Consider the following 21,610-nt stretch of genomic DNA (forward strand, 5'->3'; position numbering starts at 1 on the left):
AAAGCAACAACCAAGAGCTCTAAAACCAGGAGTTGAAGGCTGTATCACTGGCCTCTCTCATGGTACCTAATATCTTTGACAGTCTTAGAGCTTGTATTCCTGTAGGCCTGAATTTAAATCGAGTTCTCTTTAAAACTGTGTTAGGCATCATGCCTGTTGTGAGTGGATTCACCGACTTCCTTTACCATTCATTGTCAGTCACTGGAAGTGTTAAATATGCTCCTTCTACCCACCCCGTGGATGATTTTTATTGTCCAGCTCCAGAGCTCTTGGCCGCTAATAAAACAATTGCTGCTTATTTATGGAGTAGTTCGTTAGTAACGTTTCTGTTGTAGAATCTTCTGTGTGGCTTTTAATACCTTACAGCATCTTGTACGATAAATGTTTATTGAATTGAATGCAATAAAATATTAACTAATATAAGAAAAGCACTCTATAATCACTCAGTAAGTATACAGATTTTATTAACATTTAAGCCTAAAAACAACTTGATAACGTGGGTAGATATCTCAATTTTTTTGAAATTAAGGAAAATTGGGATTGATGAAGTTTAGTCTTATGTGAGAATTAAACTCTTGCTCTACTCCTGATGCCCTTATAACAGCTAAGTAGCAGAACAAGTTCGAAGAGGAATATTTGGAAAGAAAAGACTTGCATTTCAAAAATGGTATAACATATTTAACTAAAGTAGCACCTTCTTGTGTTTTTAAATGGTTAAATGATAAGATGGTGGTGACCCATTATTTATGAGTTCTATCGGCAGCTCACTTTTGGTTCTTGGTAGTGGTTTACTTCAGGAAGACTTCAACAGGAATATTTTAGTCATCATTGGGCAATTTGTTGTTACGGTCACTTGCTACTTTTAAGGACAATAGCTGAGCCAGACTAGAAATTCTTGTAATAAAGCCAATGTCAGAGAGGTGTAGAGGATTGGCTTTCAGAAAACAAGGACTGATCCTTTGATTTAGAGTTGTCCAGACATTTAGAAAGTTAGGCATACCCAATTTTCTAAGGTTTCCTAGAAATTAGGAAAAGATAACAGGTGGTTTTGGGAGAGGTAGAGGGCTAGTATTAGATATGGGAAAGTAGACAACTATGGGAAAGCAGCCGTCTTTTCCTTTTTTAAAAATTTGTTCCTTGTTTTTAAATCATAATTCATATATCTCAAATGCAATATATATATATATATATATATATATATATATATTTTTTTTTTTTTTTTTTGCGGTACGCGGGCCTCTCACTGTTGTGGCCTCTCCCGTTGTGGAGCGCAGGCTCAGCGGCCACGGCTCATGGGCCTAGCCGCTCCGCGGCATGTGGGATCTTCCTGGACCGGGGCACGAACCCGTGTCCCCTGCATTGGCAGGCAGACTCTCAACCACTGTGTCACCAGGGAAGCCCGCATTATATTTTTAAAAGGAGAATATTATTTTGAAGGTACAAGATGGAAACACATTTTTAGAGGGAAAAATTGTGAAGGACAAAACAACTGACTTGCTCATTTGAGAAAGCATATAACTCTTCATTTGTCTCTCTGATAAATGCTTAGTCTCTGTTAACCTCTTTGTTCATACAGTATTTTTCTTCGTGGCACAATGTTGGAGTTGTTTTTTAAATACCATGATTTGACACGGTACTGTGCTGGACCCTATATGCATTATTACAACTTCCAGTCCTCAGAACAACCCTTGAAATTAGCTCTTGTCATCCTTTTTTGTAGGTCGGAAAAGTGCTGATCAGTCAGAGAGAGTTTAAGTAACTAGCCCAAGGTCATGCTGGAAAGTGGTAGAGCTCACATTCAAGCCCAGGCCTCACTAGCTCCAAAGCTTTTGTTCTTTGCACTGCTCAGATTCTGCTCTTCCCAGTTTGTTTCCTCTCTGGCAGGATGCCTTTGGGAAGAAGTAGTTACAGTTTGGAGAGACCAATATATCTGAGCCAGAGAAACGTGCCATCTATACCTGGCTCTATGTGAAAATTACACCGTGAGAGAAAATGACTTTGCAGCAGCATTTTAAGAAACAACAAAACTTACTCCTGAAGGAAACCACATTGGGCTGAAAACTAGAAAAACTGACTTCTAGACCCTGTTGTTCCATCGCCTGCCAGCTTCTCAGTTTGCTTCTGGGCCTCAGTTTCTTTAGTTGTAAAACAGTGAGCCCTCCACTAAATCCTAAGGGCCTTCTAACAGCTCATTTCTGTAATTACTAATGTGTCCATAGGGTGATAATCATTTAAAATCTTGCTAAATTTAGACAGTGCCTGAAGTGCCTGAAGTGCATCCTTGTGTGTGTTTGTTTATATATCTGTTCCTCGTAATTAGACTGTGAGTGCTTTGAGGACAGAGAATGCACTTTACTGGCTTTTTGCATAGCACAGTGTCTAGAAATAGCATCCTCCCAGAAATTAATGTATGAGGAATGAAGATGTGCTCTAGGAAGTTTATGTTCAGTTGCTTTTTGGTAGTTTATTAGTAACCCCAGTTTTACTATCTTATAGTTCTTTGGTTATGTGCTCACCATTTCTTTAAAAAAATATTTTTATTGAGGTGAAATACACATAACATTATTAATTAGATAAAATTAACTATTTTAATTCATTGGCAATTTAGTATATTTACGGTGTTATGCAATCACTTCTTCTTTCTAGTTCTAAAACATTTTCATCACCCCAAAAGGAAACCCTGCATCTATTAAGCAGTTGCTTCCCAAATCCCTCCCACCCCTCAGTCCTTGGAAACCACAAATCTGAGTTTCATTTCTGTTGATTTATTTATTCTGGATATTTCATATACATGGAATCACACAATATGTGACCGTTTGTGTCTGGCTTCTCTCACTTAGCGTGACGTTTTCAACCTTGTAGCATATATCAGTACTTCATTTATTTTTATGGCTGAGTAATAGTCCCTGTGTGTATTATGTCACATTGTATTTACCCATTCATCCCCTAATAGACATTTTGGCTGTTTGCATCTTTTGGCTATTGTGAATAGTGATGCTGTGAACGTGTGTGTACATGTATTTGTTTGCATCCCAGTTTTCAATCCTTCTGGGTATATTATACCTAGGAGTGATATTGGTGGGTCATAATGGTACTTTCCTGATTAACTTTTTGAGGAAGAGCCAAACTGTTTTCCACAACAGCTGTATCATTTTACATCACTACCGGCAATTGTACAAGGGTTCCAGTTTTTCCACATCCTCACCAACACTTATTTTCCATTTTTCTGAGAATAGGCATTGTAGGAGGTGTGAAGTGGTACCTCATTGTGGTTTTGATTTGTGTTTCCCTAATGACTAACGATGTTGTGAGCATCTTCTCATATGTTTGTTGGCTGTTTGTATATCTTCTTTGGTAAGATGTCTATTTAAACCATTTACCCGTTTTAAAAATTAGGTTGTTTGTCTTTTTGTTGAGTCGTGACAATTATCAATATATATATATTTGGGATACTAGTTCCTTATCAGGTACCGAATTTGTAAATATTTTTTCCCCATTTTATAGGTTGTCTTTTCACTTTGTTAATAATGTCCTTTGCACAAAAGTTTTTAATTTTTATGAAGTCCACTCTATTTTTTTTCTTTTGTTGCTTGTGGTTTTGGTGTCACATTTAAGAATCCATTGACAGATGCCCATGAAATATATACCCATGTTTTCTTCTAAGGGTTTTATGGTTTTAGCTTTTATATTTAGATCTATGATGAGTTAATTTTTGTATATGATGTCAGGTAGGGGTCCAAGTTGATTCTTTTTGTCTGTTTGGGGCCTCTTGCAATTTCATATGAATTTGAGGGTTGGCTTTTCCATTTCTGCCAAAAAGACCGTTGGAATTTTGGTAGAGATTACATTGACTCAGTAGATCGCTTTGAGCGATATTGCCATCTTAACAATATTAAGTCTTCCATTCCGTGTCTTTGTTTAGGTGTTCTTAAGTTCCATTTATTTAGGTCTTCTTTAATTTCTTTCAGCAGTGTTTTGTAATTTAAGTGCATAAATCTTTCACCCCCTTGATTAAATTTTTTCCTAGGTATTTTATTCTTTTGGATACTGTCATAAATAGAATTGTGTTCTTAATTTCCTTTTCAGATTGTTCATTGCTGGTGCATAGAAACACAATTGACTTATGCATTGCTCTTGTACCCTGTAAATTTACTGAATTCGTTTTTTAGCTCTAATAGTTTTTTGTGTATGGAATCTTTGGGATTTTCTATATATAGGATTATGTCTTCTGCGAATATAATTTTACTTCTTCCTTTCCAATTTGGATGCCTTTTCTGTTTCTTTTTCTTTTTTTGCCGCGTTGTTCTAGCTAAGACTTCTGGTACAATGTCAATAGTGGTGGTGAAAGTAGGCATCCTTGTCTTGTTCCTCATGTTAGAGGGAAAGCTTTCAGTTTCTTAACCATTGAGTGTAATGTTTGCTGTGTATGCTTATTGTCTTTTGACCTACTAAGTCAGAGGTTATCACCTGAGAACTTGTTAGAAATGCTAGCTCTTAAGACCCAACCCCAATCTTCTGATTCTGAAACTATGGGAAGTGGAGTTTAGCAATCTGGATTTTCAGAAACCCTCTGGATGATTTTGATGCACACTAAAGTTTAAAAACCACTGCACTAGAGTTTAAGCTTAGGTTAGAACCTGTGCTTTATTTTATTACCTTTGTATTCCTTTTAGTTCTCTTGTGGGATTAATTAGTGTTGAATAGCTTTAAAAAAATCAGTGTTCCCCAAAGTGCCTACATAATCTCTTCACTCGTCTACATGTCTTGAATCACTGTGAATAACTGGAGATTCATTATTAGACATTCACAAGGTTCACCAGAAGACCTCACATTTTGTATTCAGTCTTAGACCCTTGGCAAACAGCGCAAGTGTACTTTTTTTTTTTTTAATTTATTTATTTTTGGCTGCGTTGGGTCTTCATTGCTGTGTGCGGGCTCCTCATTGTGGTGGCTTCTCTTGTTGTAGAGCACGGGCTTCAGTAGTTGTGGCATGTGAGCTCAGGTGGCTCACGGGCTCTAGAGCGCAGGCTCAGTAGTTGTGGCGCACGGGCTTAGTTCCTCCGCAGCAGGTGGGATCTTCCCGGACCAGGGCTCCAACCTGTGTCCCCTGCATTGGCAGGCGGATTCTTAACCACTGCGCCACCAGGGAAGCCCGCAGTGTACTTTTATTTAGACCGTTTGTTTTGATAAGTGCTTTCACCATAATTATCTGGTTACCTATTAGCTGTGGCCTTATCCATATGACTACTTCAACGAGCAAGAAATTATCTTTTGGCTATTTAGAAAGACTCAGGTGTCTTTTTATTTTTTTAAATAGGGTTCATTGGATTTTATCACATCAGTGTTTTGCCCTTGCTTTATTTTTCTCATTAGCTTTCCTTTATCTTGCTGTGTTGTGATCTCAGTCCTCTTACATCCTTCCCCCCCGCCACCCCTTTCATCCTCTTTGAACAAAATAATATTTGTTAATAAGCTAAGAATGTGATTTATTACTACTAATGGCTGTTGCTGAAAGTAGCCATTTGGACACACAAGTACCAGTTTATAGACAATTACAATCATAACATTCTACTTATTCACTACTTGTTTACCTACTGGCAAATATTCAGTTTATAAAAAATACCATTTCAAAATGTCAAAATTGTGGTGTAATTAATTATTTATACCTAATCTATTTCTGAGACTAATTTAAATGATAATATATACCCTGGATTCCCATTTTCCACCACTTTCAGATGTCTGAACCTCATTTGTACATTCTCCTCGAGTCAATCTAGTTAACTCTTCTCCCAGGATGGGTGAGTATTCTGAATATAGTATCAGAGCAAGGGGTATCTACACGTGTGGGCTCTGGGGGGGATCCCTGGTAGCAGGGAAGAAGCACAGAGTGAAGCAGAATGGTTGTACAGCCATGACAGGGGCTTAGAAGCTCTCCATGAGCTATGTGTCCCTAGAAATACAACATTGCTGGACTCTCCTTCAGTCTCTTTGATGTGAGAATAAAGTTGTAGGATCATTGCATGAATTACTGTTGGTTGAATAATTAAGCCGCTCTCCAACCTTTCTTGTTCACAGTTTGCTGTAAGTAAATGAAAAATCAATTCATTAACAAATGCTAGCAGACTTTTAAGATGTTAGACCATGTACTTGCATATTGTGGTTAAATTTTTTAATGACTATAAACTGATCATAGTTCTTGTTTGTGTCTCACATCTTGTTCAATGAAAAAAAAAAGGGAGTGTTCATTGCAGCACTATTTACAGTAGCCAGGAGATGGAAGCAACCTAAGTGTCCGTCGACAGATGAATGGATAAAGAAGATGTGGCACGTATATACAATGGAATATTACTCAGCCATAAAAAGAAACGAAATTGAGTTATTTCTAGTGAGGTGGATGGACCTAGAGTCTGTCATACAGAGTGAAGTAAGTCAGAAAGAGAAAAACAAATACCATATGCTAACACATATATATGGAATCTAGAAAAAAAATGGTTCGCATGAACCTAGGGGCAGGACAGAGATAAAGACGCAGAGTTAGAGAATGGACTTGAGGACACGGGGAGGGGGAAGGGGAGGGGTAAGCTGGGACGAAGTGAGAGAGTGGCATGGACTTATATACACTACCAAATATAAAATAGCTAGTGGGAAGCAGCAGCATAGCACAGGGAGATCAGCTTGGTGCTTTGTGACCACCTAGGGGTGGGATAGGGAGGGTGGGAGGGAGATGAGAGGGAGGGGATATGGGGATATATGTATGCGTATAGCTGACTCACTTTGTTATACAGCAGAAACTAACACAACACTGTAAAGCAATTATACTCCAATAAAGATGTTAAAAAAAGAAAAAAGAAAAAAAGGGGGGGGTTCTTGACTGTTGAAGTCACAGCCTGAAATTGATCAAATTTCCCAAGGCATTTTTTTCATAGAATTACTTGGGTTTTAGCAAACATTCTAGTTCCAGTTCTAGAAATTGTACGTGTGACATCTTTCATCTGTCTGTGGAAGAGTTCATGTGGTCTCTAGCTGAGCTTCTTATTTAGTTTCTCAAAAAAAAAAAAAATCTGAAGTAGTTTGGAAGTGTATGTTTGTGTTCAAATTATTTAATCTATGTGTATGTATATTTGTGTACACCTACCTTTATGTAAGAAGAGTGTTTAATAAAGAGGGTTCCAGATATCTTAAGATATTTAAAAAGTTTTTTTTCCAAAAAGTTTAATAGATGGATGGTTTCCCAATACAGTCAGAAAGGAAGTTAGTTTGGGGAGATTGTGTGCCTTTTTTACCCCTCACATATCCGGTGTTGGTGGTTTGAACAAGAAGAGAACCATTTTCCACATATTCTCAGGGCTATATCCTTTCAGTCTTCTGTGTCACGAGATTATCGATTAAAAATCAAAAGGAATCTAGTAGTCCTAAAAGTTTAGGAAGAGAAGTTTGTGTTTTAATTAGGGAAGAATTATAATAGTATCAGGAGGTTCTCAAACACAAACTGTTGAGCAGAGGCATAAACTCACTGATTGGGAGATAAGTATTTAGGGAGACAATAACTTTTCTCATACCACCATTGTGAAAGGGATTTTATTTTCCTAGCTTTTAAACTCCTGAATGCCTGTGTATGCAATGGTTTATTTCAGAAAGGAGAGAAACCTTAGGGTTCTAGGGCAGAGCTGAGGTTCAGAAACCATTACTGTATATTTCGCAAGGCTTTTTGAAAGGGTTTTGATGACAGTGACAAGAGAAAGGGGGAACAAGCATGTTAAAGTCATTTGGCTACTTTTGAAACCAAGGCCAGGAAGAAAACATTTTCTGGCTGTAAATCATTTACTTGTCCTGCATTCTTTAAAGCATTTTATACAAATGGCTTTAACAGTTTTAGGGGTCATGCCTGGGGTTAAGAGACTGTTTGCCTGGTATACATTTTGGTGATTAAAAAGTAATACTTTATTGAAGTGGTAGCATTTCTGTTCACACTCTGCACTGTGAAATGTTTGCTATTTATCTGATGAGGAAGGTTTGCCTCATAAGTCAGTATTGTACAAAGAGTATGCGTGTTGACTGTGTGTTACAGGGACATGTACTGTTAAAAAAAATAGTGCTTAAAATGTAACTGTAATGAAAGAACAGGAAAAAAAAACTATAAAAAAAAGAGAAAAATTGTAAAGATTGCTAACATTTTGATGAGTGATTATTATGCCATGCACTGCTCTAAATGCTTTTACATGTATCATTGAATTTAGTCTTTAAACACAAACCTATGAGGTAGGGATTGTTATTCTTATTGACAAGTGAGGCATAAAAAGGCTAAGTGAATTGTCCAACGTCACACAACCAGTGTGAATAGTGAGGTGGGAAATGAAACCAGGCAGAGGCCACGCTCTTAATGCCTGCTTATAGAGCTGAGTGCATTGACCCTTGGATTTCAAAGATAGTACCCAGGCTAAGAGTGAAATAGTTGTCTGTGATTTTTAAGTGAATCAATTCAAATAGAAATATTTAGTAAATACCTAAATGTCTTAATGGCTGTGGCAAAAATGCTAAAGCTGATGAGAAAGATGGATTTGGAAGGTGAATTTGGAAAGTGCCTTCAGTGATTGCTGGATGTATTAGTTGGAATCGTACTTAAAAATACAGTGGGATTGTGGAATTATCCATTCTTATGGCATCGTCATCCTTTTCTTTAACTGATTACCAGTGTGTTACTATGTGAGAGACTACTGTGGTATTTTGTATGTGTTCAGAGATTATCAGATAGTTTAGTACTTTGGCATATTGTCCATGAAGTTGCAGCAACTCTAGTCGTGTGGAATGTTACATGAATATTCAAATCTTTTCTGCGCTTCTCCTATATGTTTTTCCTATACTTGTAGACCTTTGGATGGGCACCCCAGCATCCCTGTCCCTCCACACTTTTCCTGAGAAGTAGTTGTAACATTGGATTGTACTGTGAGGTGAAAGATGCATTGTGCTTATATGTAAGCGCAGCACTGGGTGGCAGGGTCTGTCTTCTTTTGCCAAGAAAAGTGTTGTATTTTTCTTGGTTTTTGTTACAGCAGAGCAATTTTCATTGCCGGCAGCACAACACACATCAGGAGAAAGCAAATAAACAACACAGGGCACTTGGAGCCAGGAAGTCGCATCTCAAGACTAGAAACACAGCTTTGGATTGACATTTGGGACCTGGGTTGCTAAATAGGGGAGCCACCTGTCAAACTGAAAACCAGTGACCTGTGGTTCTTATACTTCCAGGGAAACCATTTAGTCATAGGATCTTTGGAAGGGTGTCAGAAGTTGATTTTGATGTTATGACAATCAGTTTCCTTGTAATTAAATATTAACTCAAACTATGTCTTAAGTAACTGAGCTTTGCCTTGCCTTTCATTGTTTCCTTAGACATGCGGTTAACATTTGTTGAATTTAATATTTTGAAACTAACCTCTTGTTAATTGAATGCTTTACTTTGAAATAATCCAAGTAAATTTGGTATGAGTATTCCTAATAGTGTCTAGTTTTAAAATATAATCTGTTTTTACCCCCTGCCTTATAAGAGACTTGTCAAATTCAGTTGGTTTGGAGTATTTTAAAGGTTTCTTCTATGTCAAATTAATGGCATGTTACAGTAACTTATTGAAAATAATAATCAAAATGAAAATTATAAACCCAAAGTCTATAGGAGCTTTTTAAACCAGAGGAGATAAACTCATTAAAAATTTATTTACTTAAGCATATATTGATAATACATTCTTTTAAAGGGAAAAAAGGAAACTTTTTGCTCTACTTTGTTAGACTACTCTTAACTGAGCAGCCTTAATTTATGGAACTTGAGGCTTTGGGAATCATTAAATATTTATAAAGATGCTCATAGGGACTTCCCTGATGGCGCAGGGGTTGAGAATCTGCCTGCCAGTGCCAGGGACACAGGTTCGATCCCTGGTCAGGGAAGATCCCACATGCCGTGGAGCAACTAAGCCCCTGCTGTGCTTGTGCCTGTACAACTAACGAGCCTGTGCTCTAGAGCTCGCGAGCCACAACTACTGAGCCCGAGTGCCACAACTACTTAGCCTGAGCGCCACAACCTCTGAAACCTGTGCACCCTAGAGCCTGCGTGCCGCAACTACTGAGCCCGCGTGCTGCAACTCCTGAAGCCCGTGTGCCGCAACTCCTGAAGCCCGTGTGCCTAGAGCCTGTGCTCTGCAACAAGAGAAGCCACTGCAATGAGAAACCTGTGCACCACAACGAAGAATAGCCCCGCTCGCCGCAGCTAGGGAAAGCCTGCGCACAGCAACGAAGACCCAGTGCAGCCAAAAAACAATATTAAAAAAAAAAAAAAAGATGCTCATAGCTGTTCTCCTACCCCCACCCCCTTAACTTATGCAGCTGGAGAATTCCTTTTCATTTGTGATTTCACGTCTAAGGCACGAGGTACCAATTACTGAAGAGAAAATAGTCAGTGATTCTCTTCAGTTTTGATAATATTTTAAAATACCGATGATTAGTTTGAATAATGTATATTTCTTCAGTTGTTAATATCTTACTCTTGCCTCTTTTAGGGCCTGCTGAAGTTCCCATGATGTCACCCAATGGATCCATTCCTCCCATCCATGTGCCTCCAGGTTATATTTCACAGGTAAACCATTTAATAGACTTCTCTACTCACTATGGGCACTGTCATTATTCCAAAACAAAATATGGCCTCAGAACCTTATTCCAGGATTAATTTAGTTAGGATAATGCTAGAGTTGTGGGGTTTTCTTGTTTTCCTGTTTTAGTTTTTGATTTTGTTTGTGTGGCACCACATGGTCCTTCCTGAATCTTGCTGCTTGACGTGTCAGAAAGTCAGCGGGAGGGAAACACAGCAGGGTTACCAGGCTGCCCTCCTCTGAGGTGGGTTTCACACTTGACCATTTGATGGTGGTTCCTTCATTGAGTCTACTGCCTTAGAGACTTCCTTCTATCTGTACCACAATTTGCTAGAAAAAAAAACTTGTAGACTTAATTAGTAAAAAATATCAAAGGAGACATATAGTTAACATAAATAGGGTCTGCCTTCTGTTATAGGAGTCCCATTTTTCTGTAATGTGGCATGACTTGGGCTTGATAAATTACTGAATATGATGTGAGAAATTCGCTGTTTGTACTTAAATTTCTCTGAAATTGGATTATTTCTTAAGTTAAAAAAAAAAAAGCAATAGCTGTTTAAAAAGTAGTAGCAGGGGGTCTTCCCTGGTGGCACAGTGGTTGAGAGTCCGCCTGCCGATGCAGGGGACACGGGTTCGTGCCCCGGTTCGGGAAGATCCCACATGCCGCGGAGCGGCTGGGCCCGTGAGCCATGGCCGCTGAGCCTGCGCGTCCGGAGGCTGTGCTCCGCAACGGGAGAGGCCACAACAGTGAGAGGCCCGCGTACCGCAAAAAAAAAAAAAAAACACCAAAATAAAACAAAAAAAACGTAGTAGCAGGACTTCCCTGGCGGTCCAGTGGGTAGGACTTGGCGCTTTCACTGCAGAGGTTGCGGGTTCAATCCGTGGTCAGGGAACTAAGATCCCACAGCCTCTCAGTTCGCCCCCGCCCCAAGAAAAAGTAGTAGCAGCAATTTCAGAGGTGTGTTGGAAAGATTAAAAAAAAAAAGTTAAAGGATAAAGTTGTACTCCTATTCGTGGATAAGGTTTAAAGTCTTCAGGGTGCCTGGAACATGGGCATCTGTATATACTTTTGTTTTTTGTCCTCAGTTCCTAAAACAACTTGAACTCTCCCTGTACTACTTCCTCCCCAAATACCTAACTAACCAACTGTTTTTCTCTCTTTCTGCCACTATTGTACTTTTTTTCTGATTATAATGGCATCTTATATTTGTTGGAAAAAATCTGAGAAGGCAGAAGAGTAGAAAAAAAGAAAATATTTGTAATTTTACTACCCACAGAAGACGATAATCTTTGTGTTAACATTTTTTGGATTATAGTCTTCCAGATATTTTTTTCTTTCTCTCTCTGTCTGCTTTTAAAATGGTTTAAAAATCTGTAATTTTCATTTTCAGTGATTTTGCTGGGGTGAAAAAATTGGCAGCTACATAGGAAAATTGCTGAAGTGCAGGCAGGAATCAAAGAAGATTTATCCTTCTCTGATGTAAAAACTTATCCATTTCTTCACTGTCTAAGGCATAGTGCAGCCACTATAATTTCATTTTTTCCATTGTTCTTTTATGTGAGCCCATTTGACATCTTTCTTTTTTGGAGGAGCCAGAATGGTGGCCCATCTTCCCCCTGTTGCAAGTAAATGGCTTGTTTTACACAAGTCTTTGTAAATAAGGATCACTGAAGGAGAAAAGGGTGCAGAGCAAGCCCTTCCAGCCAGGACACACGATGGTGGATCACATTCACGTCACCAGTCAATAAACAGAAAAGAACAAGGAATGTAGAATTCCATTATGTCTCCCACTCATTTATTTGAGGAAGTGTTTCATTCCCTTGAACCAGAGTACAGTTCTCACCATTGTGATGGCTGAAATAACACCTCCTTTTATGCTAAATGCCCATTTAGGAATACCAGTTAAAAATTGAACATTCTAGTGGAGAGAAGCTGTAATGTGCTTTTTATTGCTAGTGGTGTTGCTGTGATTGTATTAACTGCCAAACATTTATTAGGATTCCTAGGAAAAATAGAAACTTTTAGATCGTGGTGTATTTCTGATTCTGAAAAACTTCTATAGAAAATCTAAGTAGAAAGAGGAAAAACAGAAATGTAAACTTACTTTCCTAAAGCTCATAATGGAAGCATAGTGAAACACTTTCTGAACTCAGAATTATGGCAGAAAGTGCTAGGAGATATTTGAAGAATAGTAAAAATGGAATAAGTTGGACTCCAAATTGAAAAAGAACAAGAAACAGTCTGTAAGGCACGTATTCAACTCTTTTTAGACTGAGCTGTCTGCTCAGAAGATGGGCCCAGAGTTAAATAACCTTCAGTGGTAGCATTAAAACTTGAATGATATTTGACAGTGAAGTGTCTTAAGTAAAAGTGATTATTATAATGAAGAAAATTGAGAACCTGAAGAGGTACAACATCTTCTTTAAGGCTGACCGTATACACACTTGAAAGGAATGAAGAAGGTTGGAACCAAGTATAAAATGTCTTAGGAGACTTATGAAGGAGCAAAATACATTTTTGTTATGCAGTTGTGGGAAGAAATAATCACTTAAAAAAAAAATCCCCCTCCTGGCTAGACATATGTGAGAATGCCCAATACTAGTCTGTCCCTATGCAATACAGTCTACACCTTAACCCCACAGTCCTTTTCCTCAAATACATGTGGCTTCCTTGTTCAGATCTAGAGTTGGGTGTACATTGTGTAGCGGTACAGTTAAAGGTCTCTGTTGTAGTATATGGATTCTTAATATTCAACCCTGTCCTCCTTTTGAGAGTCACCTTTTCCTATTGCCCCACATTGCTACCACCTTAAACCTCTGTCCGCTGGCTTTTTCTCAACTTCATACTTTTGTGCCCATTATTTCTCTCTTCTTGGAGAACTCTAGAGCCCTTCTTTGTCTGACAGTTCAATAATTCTTCTATGCAAATACCTGTCCGGAATGTGACCACTTTAGAACCTCTAACACAGAGATGGTTGTTTTTGTTTTGTTTTTGTTTTTTTCCAGCATCTTTGGTACTTTGTCCCCATCTCTGTCATGAAACACAATACATTTTATAACCATCCCCAAGAATCTTAGTGCTTCATTGGGATTATATCTGAGAATTTAGAATACTGCCTGGTACGTAGTAGGTACTTGATAAGTGCTTTTAAATGTAAGTGATTGGCCAACCTGAAATAAAGTAAATACAGGATAGATTCATAGGTTTGGTTCAAAGATTTGCAGGTTCAAGTAGAGCAGTAATATGCCTGATAGCTGGAAAATTAGCAAGATCAGAGTGATGTATACCTGCAAGGAATGAAATACTCTGAATGTGGATTTAAGAGAGAGAAGTGCCAAGATAGTTCAGTAGAGGAAGGAATAGTCTCTTCAACAAATAGTGCAGGGACAACTGGGTATCCAGATGCAACAGAATGAAGTGGGACCTCTACCTCACACCATATACAAAAATTAACTCAAAATGGATCATAGATGTAAGAACTAAAACTGTATACCTCTAGGAGTAAAATTTTGTAACCTCAGATTAGGCAATGGAATCTTAGATATGACACCAAAAGCACAAGCAGGAAAGGAAGAAAACAGATAAATTTGACTTCAGCCAAATTACAACTTTTTGTGCTTCCAAGGTACCATCGACAAAATGAAAAGAGAACTCATAGATTGGGAGAAAATATATGCAAATCATATATTTGAGAAGGGACTTGTATCTAGAATATATGAGGAAATCTTAACAGCTCAAGAATAAAAAGACAAACAACCCAGTTTAAATATGGGCAAAGGATCAGAATAGACATTCTCCAGAAACAATGTACAAATGGCCAAATAGTACATGAAAAGATGATGAACATCACTTAACCATCAGGGAAATGAAATCAAAACCACAGCGCAATATACTTCACACACACTAGGATGGCTTTAGTCAAAGAGACAAGTAGGAACAAGTGTTGGCAAGGATGTGGAACAGTTGGAACCCTCATACGCTGCCTGTGGTAATGTAAAATGGTACAGCTGCTTTGGAAGATAGTCTGGCATTTCCTCAAACGGTTAAATAGAGAGTTATTTACCATGTGACTCTGCTGTTCCACTACTAGGTAAATACCCAAGAGGAGAGAAAACATATGTTTATACACAAAAAAAGCTTGTACATGAATATTCATAGCAGCACTATTCATAATAACCCCAATGTGGAAACAACCCAAATGTCCATCAGCCTATGAATGGATAAACATGTTGTGATATATCCATAAAATGGACTATTATTCAGCCATAAGAAGGAATGAAGTACTTATACATGCTAAAAAGTGGATGAACCTTGAAAATATTGTGCTAAGTGAAAGAAGCCAGACACAAAAGCCATATACAGTATCATTCCATTTATATACAATGTTCAGAATAGGCAAATGCATAGACACTGATAATGTATTAGTTGGTGCCGGGGGCTGGGGGAGAGAGTATTAGGGAGTTGCTGCTAGTGGGTATGGTATTCTTTTGGGGGTGATGACAGTGTTCTGGAAATAAATAGTGGTAATGGTCACTCAACTCTGAATATACTAAAAACCAACTGAATCAGACACTTTAAAAGAATGGATTTTGCGGTATGTAAATTACACCTCAATAAAGCTATTACAAAAGAGGAGGGAGGGAAAGATAGTGACTAGTCCTAACTATTAATCAGCAAACAGTGGCACAGCTGGGAAAAATGGCCCAGCCTGTCTTGGTGCCTGTGTTGATGGTGGTAATGACTACTGCGTATGCTGTGCACTCTGCTGAATGCTCTATTTACGTGTCTGGTTTTCACCATCCTAACTTTACATACGAGGAAGCTAAGGCCCTGAGTTGAACCAGGATTGCAACCCAGGCATTTCTGAACTCACTGACCTTTTTCCCACTATGATGTGATCTCTAAGTCAGTGACAGAGCCTACTTTGATGGATATACAGTTGACCCTTGAAGAACATGAGTTGAAACCGCTCAGGTCCACTTATACGTGGATTTTTTTCAGTACTAAATACTCAGTACTACACGATGCGTGGTTGGTTGAGTCCATGGATGAGGAGGTACAGATAAGGAGAGCTGATTATTAGTTATTTGTGGACTTTTGACTGTGAGGCGGGTCGGTGCCCCTGACGTCCACCTTGTTCAAGGATTAACTGTATTTACTTCATGTTACATTGCTTTTTGACAGTGTGAGTGTGGATGTGTGGTGTGTCTACTTGTGCATCTCTAATACTAAAACCCTAGCTACCCATATATGAGATGGTACATTATTGTAAGAAAATTGAAGAGAGAGGCAAGTAAATGATTAAAGGCATTACAGTCACTCTAAACCGAGTCAATGGGGAATTTCTTGGTTGTAGCATTCATTCCATACTTCAGTAGCTATAAGTGCTTGAAAGATAAATTGATAAACTTGATCAAGTTGACAAAATACCAATGTTAGTAATGAGCAGATGATCTTATAGAAAGACAAACGTGGAGTTGAGACAGCTCTGCTGTGACTCACTGTCAACAGCACAGCCTGTGTTTTCTTAGTTTGGGAAGGACTGACCCTGTGGGCTTTAGAGATAGTGTGGACTAGGGCAGGAGAACAGTGGAACCTTCTCTGAGATAGTAAGCTTTTCTTCGTTGTAGTGTGAGTGTGTATTTTGTGCTTTACTTTTTGGTGGGAGGCTGGGGGAGGTTTGAGGAAAATGTGATCTGACATTTTCAACTTGAGAGAAAATACAGGCTAAGTTTTTGTGGGTTTTTTTTTTCCCCCCACCTGTGAGAAAGTGGATTTAGGTGAGAGGGAATTTAATTTAGCCTTATCCACTTATCACCATTATTTCCATTATGTAAAAGCATTTATTAGTGTCATTAGGGTTGAAGCTATGGGAAAAGAGGGCGAGCTAGGAAGAACATGGACATTACTTGAAAAGGCCTTTGCCTTCGTATTCCACCATGGCTACTTCCATGTAGCTTTTACAAACTCTTGCCACATAGGTGAATGCCTACCTGATGTGGCAGAGGGAAGAATTAAGAGAAGTGCTGTGTAAGGTGTGTACTCCACAGTGGGCATTCACTACGTGGTAGCTATTAGAATGAAGAGGCCTGTTAGAACAATTTCAGTGAAAGTTTGGCAGAATTTGCCTCCTCACTACACACTGAGATCATGCTATATGAAGCAAATTTTTCCTTTCATTGTATACTTCCCTGGTTTTTCTTAAATTTTTTTAACCTCATCATTAACTTTTGAAGAATTTATATATAAAAATTTCTTAAGCAGATGCCTTGAGTTTTATGTTCCATGCTTCCATAGTAATTTATGAAACATTTTCAAAAGTTACAGGGAAAGGTTTCATGTAGACCCCCAGATTTAAAAAGCATATGAAGAGACAAAGTGAAACATCCAAGTTAATGTTCCATCATTGGAGAAACCACTCTTCTTTTTCCAGGTTAATTGATGTAACCTAAAAACTTCAGAGTAGTCAAAGTAAGTGTTTCTGTTGTTATAGCGGAAGTACACACTTTAACCCATTCCATTGTTTTGGGGATTAGTTAATGGGTAAATACCTGTTGAAATTATATATATTCCATTTCTCTTGACCGGGGAGAGACAAGAAATCTATTTAAAAACATGTTTAAATTTTGGTTTGGTTGATCATTCTCCAGTGAGGCTTGTTTTAAGAGTTGGCCAGAAATCAGAGCCCTGTGGAGAAACAATGGGGCCTGTTAGGTGGAAGCCGTGGAATGCTTTCCTACATTTTGTTCAGCCAGGTCAGCTGAGCTATGAGCATTAGCTTCAACTGCTTCCCTTTGGTAATTACAACCTGGTGTTAAACTAATGCTGTGCTTCAACCTTCAACGTTGTAGAAATGATGAGCAGGAAGGAACATGGGGCATTGCCCTGTGCCTGGGTAGACCAAGAATCAGACCCATTTGGCGGCCAATAAGAAGAAAATTGGAATCTCTTTCAAAACTTTAAATCCTCTGGAAAAATTGACTTTTCTATAGGAAGTTAGGAAGATGTTTCACAGTGAACAGTGTGTGTGCACACAGTGTGTGCATGGGTGTTGGGAGCTTCTGTGGAAAAGAGCAGAGGACTTACGTACCCATTCTGTTTTAATTTCTATCATCATCAGATTTACAGTAACTTTATTTTCATTTTATGGCTTATTTTGTCTGAGGAGCGATTACAGACAAGGTTGGCGATGGTAAATTAAAGAGATGTACCCTCCCCTCAAAGCATTGTGCAAGTTTTCTCTTTCTGAGTCCTCTGTCTCCCTGTTCTGCATTTTCTCTTGGATTTCTTTCCTTTGTTTCTACGATCCTGGCATTGTGACCTAATAGAACACAGGATTAGCAGGATGAAATATGTGTCCTGTTCAACACTGTATCTCTAGTTCCTTGAAAGGTGTCAAGCACATACTAGGCATTTATTAAAATTTGGCTGACTTTTGGAGTCATTTTTATCTTGTGGAGGGAGGAGGGCAAAGGAAAGTGTTTGAGGATCTCTGAGGTTCTTTTCTAATCTAAAATTAGAGGATTCTCCTGTACTGTTCATACTGCTCCTTAAGAAGGAGACCAAGAGAGAATATAAGTAAGTTTCCATAAGCAATCATTACCAAAACAGTGGGGCACACTTTTTTGGGATTTAGCATTCTATTGAGTAGAATGCTATTCTTCACTTCTACAGAAAAATGATAGTTGATTTGATAGTTGATTTTCATAGTAATAATATTGAGAAGATGTCACATCTAGAAATGACTTCTGAATCATTGATAAGGATTAAATTATGCACATTACATTATATGATTTTATCACACAATTATTGTAGTCTGTCTTTCTAAATTAGTAACCCACTTTTGTCATATGTAACAACTTTTCTTAGAAAATCACATTTGCCCAACCTTTGAGCACAAAACTGAACCAAAGTTAAGTGGTTATATTCCTACACACTCTTTGAAACTCATCAGGTTTACCAACTTGGACTAACAGTTGTTTTGCTTTGTAATAAATATCTGATTATCAACAGCACAGATTCTTAATCCTTTCTCGTGCCATGGAACCCACTGCCAAACTGATGAGCATTTTTAAGTGTAAAATATAAAATTCATAGACACAATCTAGAACAGCCTGCCTGTGTTTCCATGGATGTATATGTGTCTGAGAAGCTGCACTGAAAAGATGTTATTGGCTGTGTCTTCTGTGCTGGTCAATGGAGAGGTGCTGGAGGAACAGCAACAGTTATTCCCGTTGATTCCTGCTGTTAATAGCTTTATTAATATCTTTTTTAAAAATTGAACAGTTGATTTACAATGTTGTGTTAATCTCTGCTGTACAGCACAGTGATTCAGTTTTATATATATATATATATATATATATATATATATATACACATTTTAAAAACATTCTTTTCCATTATGGTTTATCTCAGGACATTGAATATAGTTCCCTACGCTATACAGTAGGACCTTGTTGTTTGTTATTAATATCTTAAAGGCAGCTCAGTTTGGCACAAATTAAACCATCAGATTGCTACTTACTGTTTATCTTCCAACAAATATTCTGTTCCTTAAAACAGCATTTCCATCTAGTCTGAAATAATTGTTTGGTCCATTTTATTAATTGAAACTCTATGGATATAACTCTTTTCACTTGTCCAATGTTCTCATGCTCCGTACATATCCTGGGGAGTATTAGATTTGATTTTTGATCTTCAGATGTGGTTCTTTTTGGTATTTAGGTTGGTAATATACAATAAAATATGACAAAAGGCACAGCATTTCTAGTGAGAGTACTTGGGTATGAATCTTGTCACCCATTTAGTTGGCCTTAGGTTAATTACTTAATTGCTCCTGAAGATTCTTAATCCAGAATTTAGGACTATGATGTTGCCTATGTTAGAGGATCTTCTGAGTATTATGCGAGTTACGTGCCGAGCACTTTATACGTTATTAAGTTGCTTAGCTCTTTCTAAATAGGGCCTCTCTGCCCCTCAAGCTAGGGTAGCCAAGATGTGGTAATGGAGCTGGCACCAGCTGAGGACCCAACCCCAGTTCTGTGGTCCATAAGATGTGTCTCAAACCTTGCTGGGCTTCCTTCTTAATGTCCCCTCAGCTATATAGCATTACATACTTTACTGAAGACGTTGGATTAAAAGAGATACCACAGAAGATGTACTTGTTTCCATACTCCTCTCCAGCCTTCAGTGGTTTTAGTTATAAATCACTCGACAGTCACCTGGAAAGAGCCCTGTCTGTTTAGTAAAGTACTAAAAGTTGATTTGATTTATATATGCCCTAGTTGTGCTCCTTTTTCCAGATTAAAGATTTATGTAAGTGTGAGTGGTTTTTCTGTGTATAAAAGTGTTAGTACATATAAAGCCACCAGAGTGAGGCTTGCCATTTATGAGGGTATCTCCTTATACTGGTCACCTCTTTTCATTTATTTATTTTTTAACATCTTTATTGCAGTATAATCGCTTTACAATGGTGTGCTAGTTTCTGCTTTATAACAAAGTGAATCAGTTATACATATACCCCCATATCTCCTCCCTCTTGCGTCTCCCTCCCTCCCACCGTCCCTATCCCACCCCTCTAGGTGGTCACAAAGCACCGAGCTGATCTCCCTGTGCTATGCGGCTGCTTCCCACTAGCTATTTTACGTTTGGTGGTGTATATATGTCAATGCCACTCTCTCACTTTGTCCCAGCTTACCCTTCGCCCTCCCCATATCCTCAAGTCCATTCTCTAGCAGGTCTGTGTCTTTATTCCTGTCTTGCCCCTAGGTTCTTCATGACCATTTTTTTACTTACTTCACTCTGTATGACAGACTCTAGGTCCATCCACCTCACTACAAATAACTCAATTTCGTTTCTTTTTATGGCTGAGTAATATTCCATTGTATATACGTGCCACATCTTCTTTATCCATTCATCCGATGATGGACACTTAGGTTGTTTCCATCTCCTGGCTATTGTAAATAGAGCTGCCATGAACATTGTGGTACGTGACTCTTTTTGAATTATGGTTTTGTCAGGGTATATGCCCAGTAGTGGGATTGCTGGGTCGTATGGTCACCTCTGTACAAGTTTGTCTGTAAGGTTCATACTCTAAAATACTGAAGACAGGGGCCATATCAGTACCTTCAACTTGGGATTCCCCGTTTAGCAACCTCAGATTTGTTATCTGGATCTAACCATTCCCTTGTCACTCTGTACCTTAGCCATTGCCTGAAGTTGGCATGTGCATTAAAAATTATGCACCAATGGAAAATTTAAGGTTTCTAGGTATAAATGAGTGTGTGGGTAAAATGGGGAATTTTTATTCATTCATGAATCACCTTATTACTTAAATCCTTAAGTTTGGTTACCTGTGAAGCATATGAAATTAGTTGTTTACTTAATCATTGGCAAGAACTGTTTCAGAAAAGTAGCTGGAATTTTCAAGGAACTTTTTCTTTTCTTGATTCAGAGAGGATGTTGATTATCAATCTGCAACTACTCTGCAGGATAATCCTTTGATATTATATAAAGGGCTTTTAGAAACCCAGAAATGTCACCAATAATTTATTTTTCCATTCTGCTACAAAAATAACCATGCTATGCGGCAAGAGGAGCTGGTCCTAAACCTAGAGGGTTTATTGTCTCAGACCATTCATGATAATGTTACACTGGAAAGAGCAGATAGTGTTTCATCAGTGTTGGGCTATAACAGATGTGAAGAGAAAGGAGATTGAGAAGTAACATTTGATGTTTTCAGCCGCAGTTATGATTATTAAGTTTGAACGGACAGAAAAGTAAGTCGGCAGATTTGAGAAATACATTGAATTCTGCCACGTTTTTAAGTCAAGTAACTTAACTTCATCTGTAAAATAGAATCACTACTTGGCTCCTGTAATTCTTTGGTTGCCCTTTGAATATTCCTTTATCCTAATTTTCTCTTTCTTCTAAGGTACTTGGTGATGGTGGTAGGAGTTTCATCCATCCATAG

General features: G+C 38.2%; 1 protein-coding gene across 1 annotated transcript in view; it reads left to right on the forward strand.

The window, feature by feature from the left end:
• The window catches only part of FNDC3B (fibronectin type III domain containing 3B), a 357,916-nt gene that overhangs the window by 177,702 nt on the left and 158,604 nt on the right, over nucleotides 1–21,610 (forward strand). The window contains exon 4 of the mRNA XM_060150005.1: nucleotides 10,548–10,624. Coding sequence (XP_060005988.1) covers nucleotides 10,548–10,624 — 77 coding nt within the window. The remainder of the gene's footprint in view (nucleotides 1–10,547; nucleotides 10,625–21,610) is intronic.

The sequence above is a fragment of the Lagenorhynchus albirostris genome, chromosome 5 (genome assembly GCF_949774975.1).
Source record: "Lagenorhynchus albirostris chromosome 5, mLagAlb1.1, whole genome shotgun sequence".
Classification (NCBI taxonomy): domain Eukaryota; kingdom Metazoa; phylum Chordata; class Mammalia; order Artiodactyla; family Delphinidae; genus Lagenorhynchus; species Lagenorhynchus albirostris.